Below are 14,052 nucleotides of genomic sequence, written 5' to 3' on the forward strand. Positions count from 1 at the left end.
TTTTTTATTTTTTTAAAATGTTTTTCCCCATTTTCATAAATGATTTATTTATTTATTTTGTCTTTTTGCCGATTCTTGGGCTGCTCCCGCGGCATATGGAGTTTCCCAGGCTAGGGGTCTAATCGGAGCTGTAGCTGCCAGCCTACACCAGAGCCACAGCAACGCTGGATACGAGCCGCGTCTGCGACCTACACCACAGCTTACGGCAACACCGGATCGTTAACCCACAGAGCAAGGCAAGGGATTGAACCCGCAACCTCATGGTTCCTAGTTGGATTTGTTAACCACTGCACCATGACGGGAACTCCGTAAGAATATTTTAAATAATTGCTTATAAGAAACATTTTAGAGTTCTTGTAGTATAGAGGTCTATATGTGCATAATATTTGATTCTGCTTGTTCCTGACAAGCAGCAAAGGATAATTCATTTGGGGATTCCTACTTTGGGTTCATGTGATCATTGAGTAATTCATTGCTTCAAACATAGTGACCAGATTATTTTATATCAAATTGTGATTTTCAGTATTCACATTGGTCCCAAGATAATTGTATTTCAAAGTATTACAAATGATTCTTTTTTTAGCAAATACAATTTTATATATTTTTTTTGTCTTTTTTTTTTTTTTGCCTTTTTCTAGGGCCACTCCCACGGCACATGGAGTTCCCAGGCTAGGGGTCTAATCTGACATGTAGCCACCGGTCCACACCAGAGCCACAGCAACTCGGGATCTGAGCCGCGTCTGCGACCTACACCGCAGCTCATGGCAATGCCGGATCCTTAACCCACTGAGCAAGGCCAGGGATCAAACACTCAACCTCATGGTTCTTAGTTGGATTCTTTAACCACTGCGCCAGGACAGGAACTCCTAGTAAATAAAATTTTAATCAATTAGAAAATGCATGGGTTGAGATTAAAGCTAATGTCATATTATTAGTTATTATTTCTTTCCTTTGAATTGCCAAATTTAAACTACAGAAAGGTAAATAACAACAGTGATACTAAAATCTCTTGGAAATCTTTTCATCTGAATTGTGGGTTTGTGAAACATAGGTTTTCTATCTTTAGGAGGTGGCATATAGGAGAATGGAGCTTGTAAATGGAGGGGACCAAGGGGGCTAAAGGCAAATGGAAAGGAGCTCTTAAGTATAATCTTTTTTTTTTATTTTTAATTTTTTTATTATTTATTTATTTTTTATTTTCCCACTGTACAGCAAGGGGATCAAGTTATCCTTACATGTATACATTACAATTACATTCTTCCCCCACCCTTTGTTCTTTTTTTTTTTGTCCTTTTGCTATTTCTTTGGGCTGCTCTCGCGGCATATGGAGGTTCCCAGGCTAGGGGTCTATTCAGAGCTGTAGCCACTGGCCTACGCCAGAGCCACAGCAACACAGGATCCGAGCTGCGTCTGCAACCTACACCACAGCTCATGGCAACGCCGGATCCTTAACCCACTGAGCAAGGGCAGGGACCGAACCTGCAACCTCATGGTTCCCCACCCTTTGTTCTGTTGCAACATGAGTATCTAGACAAAGTTCTCAATGCTATTCAGCAGGATCTCTTTGTAAATTTATTTTAAGTTGTGTCTGATAACCCCAAGCTCCCCATCCCTCCCACTCCCTCCCGCTCCCATCAGGCAGCCACAAGTCTTTTCTCCAAGTCCATGATTTTCTTTTCTGCGGAGATGTTCATTTGTGCTGGATATTAGATTCCAGTTATAAGTGATATCATATGGTATTTGTCTTTGTCTTTCTGGCTCATTTCACTCAGGATGAGATTCTCTAGTTCCATCCATGTTGCTGCAAATGGCATTATGTCCTTCTTTTTTTATGGCTGAGTAGTATTCCATTGTGTATATATACCACCTCTTCCGAATCCAATCATCTGTCGATGGACATTTGGGTTGTTTCCATGTCCTGGCTATTGTGAATAGTGCTGCAATGAACATGCGGGTGCATGTGTCTCTTTTAAGTCGAGTTTTGTCCGGATAGATGCCCAAGAGTGGGATTGCGGGGTCATATGGAAGTTCTATGTATAGATTTCTAAGGTCTCTCCAAACTGTTCTCCATAGTGGCTGTACCAGTTTACATTCCCACCAGCAGTGCAGGAGGGTTCCCTTTTCTCCACAGCCCCTCCAGCACTTGTTATTTGTGGATTTATTAGTGATGGCCATTCAGACTGGTGTGAGGTGGTATCTCATGGTAGTTTTGATTTGCATTTCTCTTATAATCAGGGATGTTGAGCATTTTTTCATGTGTTTGCTGGCCATCTGTATATCTTCTTTGGAGAACAGTCTATTCAGGTCTTTTGCCCATTTTTCCATTGGGTGATTGGCTTTTTTGCTGTTGGGTTGTATAAGTTGTTTACATATTCTAGAGATTAAGCCCTTGTCGGTTGCATCATTTGAAACTATTTTCTCCCATTCTGTAAGTTGTCTTTTTGTTTTCTTTTTGTTTTCTTTTGCTGTGCAAAAGCTTTTCAGTTTGATGAGGTCCCATGGGTTTATTTTTGCTCTAATTTCTATTGCTTTGGGAGACTGACCTGAGAAAATATTGATGATGTTGATGTCAGAGAGTGTTTTGCCTATGTTTTCTTCTAGGAGTCTGATGGTGTCCTGTCGTATATTTAAGTCTTTCAGCCATTTGGAGTTTATTTTTGTGCATGGTGTGAGGGTGTGTTCTCGTTTCATTGCTTTGCATGCAGCTGTCCAGGTTTCCCAGCAATGCTTGCTGAATAGATTTTCTTTTTCCCGTTTTATGTTCTTGCCTCCCTTGTCAAAGATTAATTGACCATAGGTGTCAGGGTTTGTTTCTGGGTTCTCTATTCTGTTCCATTGATCTGTCTGTCTGTTTCGATACCAGTACCACACTGTTTTGATGACTGTGGCTTTGTAGTATTTCTTGAAGTCTGGGAGAGTTATGGCTCCTGCTTGGTTTTTGTTTCTCAGGATTGCTTTGGCGATTCTGGGTCTTTTGTTGTTCCATATAAATGTTTGGATTGTTTGTTCTAGTTCTGTGAAAAATGTCCTGGGTAGTTTGATAGGGATTGCATTGAATCTGTAGATTGCTTTGGGTAGTATGGCCATTTTTACAATATTGATTTTTCCAATCCAGGAACATGGAATAGCTTTCCATTTCTTTACATCTTCTTTGATTTCTTTGATTAAAGTTTTATAGTTCTCGGCATATAGGTCCTTTACCTCCTTGGTCAGGTGTATTCCGAGGTATTTGATTTTGTGAGGTGCAATTTTAAAAGGTATCGTATTTTTGTATTCCTTTTCTAATATTTCATTGCTGGTATACAGAAATGCAACTGACTTCTGAATGTTTTAAGTATAATCTTAATTGATAACCTCTCTTGTCTTAATAAGTCCTATCAGTTACTGATCGGCTTGTCTTTCCTTGGAACTTTTTCTGCAACCCATGACCTTTTTCACTTCTATTTTGACTTTTCTCTAGTTTATACTTTTGGCAATCAGATGATTGTATCTTCTTTCCTATAGTCATCACAAGTCAAGGACTCATATGGAATTTTTGAGTCACTGTTCAACAGAACAGAAAACTGCAGTTTCACTCCACCATCTTTATTAGCAGAATTATCTTCTAATAGAAATATTATAAAACAAAATTTCATTCCCAGAATAGCACAGAATCCTCAGAAAGTTGCATATGAAAAGAAGCAGAATGAACAGGTACCTTTGAATCATGAAGTTCTTAACATTTTCATATCATTATATTTTTATGATATACTCTTTTTTCACTTTTTATAGATTTAAAAATATTGCTTGTAAATTACTATGGGTATAGCTGAAATAGGATATAAATTAAGTATAATAATTCTTCCTGGGTCAAAAACTTTAATTTTTGTACTGTAGAAGATTATGAATCTTAAAATTGGAGTGTTCTTTAAAAATCTTTGAAAAAAATTTTTCAAAAATTTATAGTAAAATTTAAGAGTTCAGTGTGGAGTTCCCATTGTGGCTCAGTGGAAATGAATCTGACAAGCATCCATGAGGATGCAGGTTCGATCCCTGTCTTTGTTCAGTGGGCTAAGGATCCAGCATTTCTGTGATCTATGGTAGAAGTTGCAGACATGGCTCGGATTACCCCGTTGCTGTGGTTGTGGTGTAGGCCAGCAGCTGTAGCTCTGATTTGTTCACTAGCCTGGGAACCTCCATATGCCATGGGTGTGGCCCTAAAAAAATAAAATAAAATAGTTCAGTGTGTTATATAGTTGTTTGATGATTGTTATCACAGCAATTAACTAGTTGGTGATATCCTGGAGGTCCAGTAGGCGTGATATGGAAAGGGTCTTGTGAATAGCAGTATCTGAGTGATATAGTAGCCTGTTAAAGTCTAAGTTATAATGGGCTTTGTTCATTTTACGATTTGTCAGAAGACAACTGGTTATATGCACTTCAATTATAACTATACGAATATGTTTATATAAATAGAGATGTGTAGTGCTAACATTGTATGCTCTAAAGTTAAAAATATTAAAAATATTCATATTTTAAAATTCTGACATATATCTGCCATAGAACATACCAAGAAGTGATCTTTTATTAAATTTATATAGAGTTAAAAATAAAATTATTAAATACTAAATGTATAATGGTAGTGAGGAAAATGGTCGTGTAAACGTTGTGTCTTGGAGTTCCTGTTGTGGCTCAGCAGTTGACAAATCTGAATAGCATCCATGAGGACACAGGTTTGTTCCCTGGGCTCGATCAGTGTGTTAAGGATCCGGCATTGCCGTGAGCTGTGGATAGGCTGCAGACACGGCTCAGATGCTGTGTTACTGTGGCTGTGGCGTAGGCCTGCAGCTATAGCTCTGATTTGACCCCTAACCTGGGAACCTCCATATGCTGAGGGTGTGGCCCTAAAAAAGCAAAACAAACAAACACCACTGTGTCTTATTAACAGAAATACTTAGTTTTGAATTTCTCCCATTTTTAGCATGTATTGACTTTGTCATATTTATATCTTTATTCATTATAAATTAATTTATAATTATAAATTTATAAATTATAGCTCTATATTATGGTTATATAGAATATATGATGTGATTCAATTTTATTAAAGTATGTTTTCTGTTTTTCAGAAAAGAGAAAATGAAGTATTCCAATGATATGTGTTAGCTTTATTAATTTAAAGACCCACTAATTTTTGAAAGATGCAATGCAAAATGTTTAATTACCTATTCAGTTTGTCTTTTACAAGTCTAAAACTTGCATCCTAGATCAGCTTACTTATAACTCATCCTTGTTCTGTCAAAGAGTTTATAGCATAGAGAATTAAACTCTCTGTAATCTCTTCTTAAATAATTTACTTACAGATTACAGGTTTTTAAAAAGTTTCATCTTCAGAGGAGTGTTATACTTAATGTGGCAGAAGAGGGGCTAATGTCCTTGTCCAAGGCATATTGTCCCATTGTGAAGTATGAGGGAAGTATTGAATAGTTTATTTGGAGAGATTTCAAGGAAAGTGAGAAGAATTAAAATGAAATGATAAGAAACAAAGGAAAATGAGTCAAAAAACATATTAGAAGAAAAAGTGGATTGGTGCTCATTGGTTCCTAAAGAAGTAGTATTTGAGCCCATTTATAATATTCCCTTCTATTTTGATTTGTTTGCGTATGTCTCACTTCAAGGGATGACTGTCTCTGCACCTCTGTCATTGTCTCTCTGAGGCTGAAATGTGAGATGTACTATAGGACTTTTATTTTCAGCTCTCCCCAACCTTAAACCTTTTTTAAAAAAAGACTTTCAGTATCTCTTTTCGTCTCCCTCTTTTTTGCCTATTTCTGTCATTGGCTGTCTTTGGACTTCCCATTTCTATAGTTTATGACTTGTAAATAAGTACTACAGGGGAGTTCCCGTCATGGTGCAGTGGTTAACGAATCCGACTAGGAACCATGAGGTTGTGGGTTTGATCCCTGGCCTTGCCCTATGGGTTAGGGATCCAGCATTGCCGTAAGCTGTGGTGTAGGTCTTAGATGCAGCTCGAATCCCACGTTGCTGTGGCTCTGGTGTAGGCCAGTGGTTACAGTTCCGATTAGACCCCTAGCCTGGGAACCTCTGTATGCCGCAGGAGTGGCTCTAGAAAAGGCAAAAAGACAAAAAAAACCCAAAAAACAAAAACACCACATACTACAGATGTAGATGATTATTGCTGGATAGACTGGTTTCAAGCAAGTGTAATATCTTAAATTTATATGTTACATCCAGTTAACAAATGGATTATCTCCCCTGCTTTTTATAGTACTCATCCAACACTCCCTGTTTTGTACTCAATGATATTAATATTCAGAAAGATTAAAGTAGCAGTCAAAATTACTCTGTAACTAGAAAAAATGGGCTAAGTATAGTTGTTTTTTTGAGAGGGATTATATATTTTCTGTCAGAAATTTAATTTTTATTTACTCAAGATCCTGGCATCTGGGTATTTTTTAAATCTTTTTTTTTTAACCTCTGAAAATATGGTTAGCCCATCATAGTATCAACTCTGTTATTTTAATAATCTCTCTAATACTACTTTCATGGTAGAATAGCATTTGTTTTGTTTTCAATAAGGACACAATTACTTTCTTTTAGACTAAAAATTATTTTTTGAATATTAAATGTTCACGTAAGTGGCATTTTATGGTAAATAAATTGTATATATGTACATTTACCATTTTGGTACATTATTTTTTTTTCAGCTAAATAATGTTAATTATTCTAATTCCTTGGCTTCCAAATTAAATGAAAGTCAAGATGCTCTAAGTCCATCCTATGAAAGAGCACAATTTGGAACATTATTCGAAAGATCTAACAGGTAAGAAAAGATGTTGAAGGTAATAAAGGACCTGTAACATTCTTCCTTCGAATTATTAATTTGACTTTCAATAGACACGCAGTCTTTTACTTAGAAATATAAACAGACCTAAGTATTATGTCTAGAAAAAAACAGCAGTAAAATGTGGCATTTAAGTAAAACGGTTTTAAGTAGTTATTTTTTAATGTTCACATTAACTTTTCATTTTTTTAACAAATATTTTGGGCCTAAGTGTTTTGCATCTCTTTTATAATCTCCATAAATTACTAGTTTCTTTTTCTTTCTCTCTTTTTTTTTTTTGTCTTTTTGCCATTTCTTGGGCTGCTCCTGCAGCATAGGGAGGTTCCCAGGCTAGGGGTCCAATCAGAGCTGAAGCTGCCAGCCTATGCCATAGCTGCAGCCACAGCAACGTGGGATCCAAGCCACGTCTGCAACCTATACCACAGCTCATGGCAACGCTGGATCCCCAATCCACTGAGCAAGAAAAATACATGAATTCTTAATACAGCCAATTGAAAGATGGTCCAAGACAAACAAAACACAAGTGAAGAAAACCCAATATGAAAGAATTGGTAGTATATAGTGATTCAAAATAATGTAGATAATACAATATAAATATAAGAGTATTAGTACTATTATTCTTGAAAGAAAGCTATATAAGTATGTTTTTTTAATATAATGATTTTTATTTATTTTATTTTATTTTTATTTTTATTTTTGCTATTTCTTGGGCCGCTCCCACGGCATATGGAGGTTCCCAGGCTAGGGGTCGAATCGGAGCTGTAGCCACCGGCCTACGTCAGAGCCACAGCAACGCAGGATACGAGCCACGTCTGCAACCTACACCACAGCTCACGGCAACACCGGATCGTTAACCCACTGAGCAAGGGCAGGGATAGAACCCACAACCTCATGGTTCCTAGTCGGATTCGTTAACCACTGCGCCACGACGGGAACTCCTATTTTTTTCATTATAGCTGGTTTACAGTGTTCTATCACATTTCTACTGTACAGCATGGTGACCCAGTTACACATACATGTATAGATTTTTTTCTTTCATTATCATGCTCCATCATAAGTGACTAGACATAAGCCAGGGATTGAAATCACATACTCATGGATACTGGTCAGGTTCCTTACTGCTGAGCCACAATGAGAACGTCCGCCAGAAGCTTTTAGATACCTAAAATTTATTAATTTGAATTGAGGTCAAGTTGACAATATTATATATCATTTATTTATTTATTTATTTTCTTTTTAGGGCCGCACCCGTGGCATATGGAGGTTCCCAGGCTAGGGGTCAAATGGGAGCTGTAGCTGCTGGCCTACACCAGAGCCACAGCAATGTGGGATCCAAGCCACATCTGCAACCTACACCACAGCTCACAGCAAGGCAATGTTGGATCCTTAACCCACTGAGCAAGGCCAGGGATTGAACCTGCAACCTCATGGTTCCTAGTTGTATTCAATAACCACTGAGCCACAACGGGAACTCTGACATTATTATATGTTATGTCCTAATGAACTTTTATTCAATTATGAAACAATATACTGTATAGAACATCTATTTTTTTAAATTGTAATCAATTGTTATTTTCCCAATACATTTTTTTTCCTACTGTACAGCATGGGGACCCAGTTACACATACATGTATACATTCTTGTTTCTCACATTATCATGCTCCATCATAAATGACTAAATATAGTTCCCAGAGCTACACAGCAGGATCTCATTGCTAATCCATTCCAAAGGCAATAGTTTGCATCTATTCACACCAATCTGCCAGTCTATCCCTCTCCCTCCCCATCCCTTTGGCAACCACAAGTCTATTCTCCAAGTCCATGATTTTCTTCTCTGTGCAAAGGTTCATTTGTGCCATATGTTAGATTTCAAATATAAGTGATATCATAGGGTATTTGTCTTTCTCTTTCTGACTTAACTTCACTCAGTATGAGAGTCTCTAGTTCCATCCATGTTGCTGCAAATGGCATTATTTTGTTTTTTTTATGGCTGAGAAGTATTCCATTGTGTATATATACCACATCTTCCTAATCCGATAGTCTATGGACATTTGGGTTGTTTCCATGTCTTGGCTATTTTGAATAGTGCTGCAGTGAACATGCAGGTGCGTGTGTCTTTTTTAAGGAAAGTTTTGTCTAGATACATGCCCGAGAGTTGAGTTGCTGGGTCATATGGTAGTTCCTTTTTTTTTTTCTTTTTTTTTTGGTGGGGGGACCACACCTGTGGCATGTGGAGGTTCCCAGGTTAGGGGTCTAATCAGAACTATAGCTGCCAGCCTACACCACAGCCACAGCAGCACAGGATCCGAACCACATCTGCAACCTACACCACAGCTCACAGCAATGCTGGATCCTTGACCCACTGAGCAAGGTGAGGGATGGAACCCGCAACCTCATGGTTCCTAGTCGGATTTGTTTCTGCTGCTCCATGATGGGAACTCCTCACATGGAAGTTCTATGTATAGTTTTTAAGGTACCTCCATACTGTTCTCCATAGGGGTTGTACCAGCTTACATTACCACCAACAGTGCAAGAGGGTTCTCTTTTTTCCACACCACCCTCTCCAGCATTTGTGATTTGTGGACTTATTAATGATGGCCATTCTGACTGGTGTGAGGTGGTATCTCATGGTAGTTTTGATTTGCATTTCGCTAATAATCAGGGATGTTGAGCATTTGTTCATGTGCTTTTTGGCCATCTGTATATCTTCCTTGGAGAAATATCTATTCAGGTCTTTTGCCCATTTTGGGTTGTTGGCTTTTTTTGCTGTTGAGTTGTGTAAGTTGTTTGTATATTTTCGAGATTAAGCCCTTGTCTGTTGCATCATTGGAAATGATATTCTTCCTTTCTGTAGGTTGTCTTTCTGTTTTCTTTTTGGTTTCCTTTGCTGTGCAAAATCTTGTCAGTTTGATTAGGTCCCATTGGTTTATTTTTGCTTTTATTTCTGTTGCTTTGGGAGACTGACCTGAGAAAACATTTGTAAGGCTGATGTCAGAGAATGTTTTGCCTATGTTCTCTTCTAGGAGTTTGATGGTGTCGTGTCTTATGTTTAAGTCTTTCAGCGATTTCGAGTTTATTTTTGTGCATAGTGTGAGGATGTGTTCTAATTTCATTGATTTGCATGCAGCTCTCCAGATTTCCCAGCAATACTTACTAAAAAGACTTTTTCCCATTTTATGTTCTTGCCTCCCTTGTCAAAGATTAATTGACCAAAGATGTCTGGGTTTATTTTGGGGTTCTCTGTTCTGTTCCATTGGTCTGTCTGTCTGTTTTGGTACCAGTACTACACTGTCTTGATGACTGTGGCTTTTCAATATTGCCTGAAGGCTGGGAGAGTTATGCCCCCTGCTCGGTTTTTGTTCCTCAGAATTGCTTTGGCAATTCTGGGTCTCTTGTGGTTCCATATAAATTTTTGAATTGTTTGTTGTAGTTCTATGAAAGATGTCATGGGTAGTTTGACAGGGATCGCATCGAATCTGTAGATTGCTTTGGGTAGTGTGGCCATTTTTCCAATATTAATTTTTCCCACCCAGGAGCATGGAATATCTTTCCATTTCTTTACGTCTTCTTTAATTTTCTTGATTAATGTTTTATGGCTCTCAGCATGTAATGTTTTTCTTCCTTGTTCAGGCGTATTCCCAGGCATTTGATTTTTTGGGGTGCAATTTTAAAAGGTATTGTATTTTTGTATTCCTTTTCTACTGTCTCATTGTTAGTATACAGAAATGTGCCTGATTTCTGCATGTGAATCTTATATTCTGCTACTTTGCTGAATTTATTGATCAGTTCAAGTAGTTTTTGGGTTGAGTCCTTAGGGTTTTCTATATATAGTATCATGTCATCTGCATACAGTGACAGTTTTCCCTCTTCTCTTCCTATTTGGATGCCTTTTATTACTTTTTTTTTTGTTTGTCTGATCACTGTGCCTAGGACTTGTAGTATCATGTTGAATAAATGTGTCTTGTTCCAGATTTTGGTGGGAAGGCTGTCAGCTTTTCTCCACTGAGTATTACATTTGCTGAGGGTTTGTCATAAATGGCTTTTATTATGTTAAGGTATGTTCCCTCTATACCCACTTTGGTAAGAGTTTTGATCATGAATGGACATTGTACTTTGTCAAATGTATTTTCTGCATCTATTGAGATGATCATGTGGTTTTTGACTTTTCTTTTGTTAATGTGGTGTATGATGTTGATTGATTTGCATATGGTGAACCATCCTTGTGCACCTGGGATGAATCCCACCTGGTTATGGTGTATGATCTTTTTTTATATGTTGTTGGATTTGATTGGCTAAAATTTTGTTGAGAATTTTTGTGTCTATATTCATCAAAGACATTGGCCTATAGTATTCTTTTTTCATGGTATCTTTATCTGTTTTTGGAATTAGGGTGATGGTGGTGTCAGAGAATGTTTTTGGGAGTGTTCCTTCTTCTTCAACCTTTTGAAAAAGTTTAAGGAGGATGGTGTAAGTTCCTCTTTGTATGTTTGGTAGACTTTGCCTGTGAAGCCATCTGGTCCTGGACTTTTATTTGTAGGGAATGTTTTTATGACATATTCAATTTCATTTCTAGTGATCGTTCTTTTCAGCTGATCTCTTTCTTCTTGATTCAGTTTTGGCAGGGTGTAAGTCTCTAGAAAGTTGTCCATTTCTTCTAGCTTGTCAGATTTGTTGACATACAGTTGTTCATAGTATTCTCTCATGTTTTTTTGTATTTCTGTAGTATCCGTTGTGACTTCTCCTTTTTCATTTCTTATTTTGTTTATTTGGATTTTTTCTCTCCTCTTCTTGGTTAGTCTAGCCAGAGGTTTGTCCATTTTATTTACCTTTTCAAAGAACCATATCTTGGTTTTATTGATTTTTTTCTATTGCTTTTTGAATCTCGATTTTATTGATTTCCTCTTTGATCTTTATGATTTCCTTTCTTCTGCAGACTTTAGGATTTGTTTGTTCTTTTTCTAATTCATTTAGGTGGTGGGTTCAGTTGTCAGTTTGAGATTTTTCTTCTTTTTTGAGGAAGGCCTGTATTGCTATGAATTTTCCTCTGAGCATTGCTTTTGCAGCATCCCATAGATTTGGAGTGGTTGTGTCTTCATTATCATTTGTCTTGAGGTATTTTTTAATTTCCTTCTTGATTTCTTCATTGACCCATGGGTTTTTTAGTAGCATGTTGTTTAATCTCCATGTAGTCAGTTTTTCCTCATTTCTTTTCCTGTGGTTGATTTGTAGTTTCATGCCGTTGTGGTCAGAGAAGATATTTGAAATAATTTCTGTGCTCTTAAATTTGTTGAGATTAGCTTTGTACCCCACTATGTGATCAACTCTTTAGAATGTTCCATGTGCACTTGAGAAGAATGTATATTCTGATTTTTTTTGGATGTAATATCCTGAAAATGTCAATTAAGTCTAACTTTTCTAATGTGCCATTTAGGATTTCTGTTGCCTTATTGATTTTCTGTCTAGAGGATCTGTCCATTGATGTGAGGGGGGTGTTAAAGTCTCCTACTATGGTTGTATTCCCATCAATTTCTCCTTTTATGTCTATTAGTATTTGTTGTATGTATCTGGGTGCTCTTATTTTAGGGTAATATGTATTACCAATTGAAATATCCTCTTCTTGAATGGATTCTTTAACCATTACATAGTGTCCTTCTTTGTCTTTCTTTATGGCCTTCGTTTTAAAGTCTATTTTGTCTGATATTAGCATGGCAACTCCTGCTTTCCTTTTTTGTCCATTGGCATGAAATATCTTTTCCCATCCCCTCACTTTCAATCTATATGTGCCCTTTGCCCTAAGGTGAGTTTCTTGTAGATGGCAGATTGAAGGTTTTTGCTTTTTTATCCAATCTGCCATCCTGTCTTTTTATTGGAGCATTCAGACCATTGACATTTAAGGTGATTATTGATAGATATGTATTTATTTCCATTTTAACCTTGATTTCCAGTTGATTCTATGTTTCTCTTCCTTTCTTTTTTGGGTTTGATGGTTTCCATTTATTTTATGCTTGAGTACTTTTCTTTACAGTTTTTGTGAATGTAGTGTTTGGTTTTGATTTGTGGTTGCCCTGTTTTTCAAGTATGTTAACCCCTTCTTATATCTGCTTGCTTTAGTCTGATAGTCATGTGGGCTCAAACACATCATTAAAATTAAAAAAAAAAGAATCTGTATTTTCTTACTTTCCTTCCCCACATTTTGATTTTGATGTCTTTTTCTTATTTATTTATTTTTAACATCTTCATGTTTAGATCTGTATGCTGGCTTATTTAGGTGATTGCTTTCCAATTGTGGTTTCCTCCATTCTATTTATTCTTACATCTTTTTGTTTTTTAATTTAGAGAAGCCCTTTCAGTATTTCTTTTAGAATGGGTTTAGTATTGCTGTATTGGTTAGCCTTTGTTTGTTGGAGAAATTCTTTATTTCCCCTTCTAATTTAAATGATATTCTTGCTGGATAGAGAATTCTAGGTTGCAAATTTTTTCCTTTCAGCACTTTAAATATATCTTTCCATTCCCTTCTGGCCTGTAGTGTTTCTATAGAGAAATCAGCTGACAGCCTTATGGGGGTTCCCTTAAAATTAATGCTTTGCTTTTTTCTTGCTGCCTTTAGAATTCTCTCTTTAACTTTTGCCATTTTTATTATACTATGTCTTGGTGTGGGCCTGTTTGAGTTCAGCTTGTTTGGGGCCCTCTGTGCTTCCTGTATCTTGATATTGGTATCCTTTAGATTTGGAAAGTTTTCAGACATAATTTCTTCAAATATATTTTCAACCCCCTTTTCTTTTTCTTCTCCTTCTGAAATTCCTATTGTGTGTAGATTGGCCCACTTTATGTTATCCCGTAGATCTCTTGTCTTGCTTTCATGTTTTTTCATTTGGTTTTCTGTCAGCTGTTCTGATTGGGTGATTTCCATTATTCTATTTTCTATGTCACTATTTTGTTCCTCTGCATTATTCATTCTGCTCTTTATTGCCTTTGTTAGCTCAGTTTGCATCTCTGCAAATGAATTTCCTAGTTTTTGTTGGCTCCTCCTTATGTTCTCTAGTTCCTTTCTAAGGGAATCTGCATTACTGTTTGTATATTCTCTTAATTCCTTGATATTCAGCCTTAATTCCTTCAGTATTTTCACTGTCTCCCTTTTGAATTCAATGTCTGTCAGTCTGCAGAGGTCAGTTTCATTGTAGACTGCTTTAGGTGAATTCTCCTATTCCTTT

The 14,052-nt window shown here is 36.9% G+C and overlaps 1 protein-coding gene across 1 annotated transcript in view; it reads left to right on the plus strand.

Moving 5' to 3' along the window:
* The window catches only part of REDIC1 (regulator of DNA class I crossover intermediates 1), an 85,610-nt gene that overhangs the window by 22,370 nt on the left and 49,188 nt on the right, over nucleotides 1-14,052 (plus strand). The window contains exon 6 of the mRNA XM_084957210.1: nucleotides 6,705-6,820. Coding sequence (XP_084813336.1) covers nucleotides 6,705-6,820 — 116 coding nt within the window. The remainder of the gene's footprint in view (nucleotides 1-6,704; nucleotides 6,821-14,052) is intronic.

Source organism: Sus scrofa, chromosome 5, assembly GCF_054392235.1.
Source record: "Sus scrofa isolate SSC_HxYL_T2T_F1_AM1 chromosome 5, Sscrofa_HxYL_maternal_Yorkshire_Landrace_v2.0, whole genome shotgun sequence".
NCBI classification, from domain to species: Eukaryota; Metazoa; Chordata; class Mammalia; order Artiodactyla; family Suidae; genus Sus; species Sus scrofa.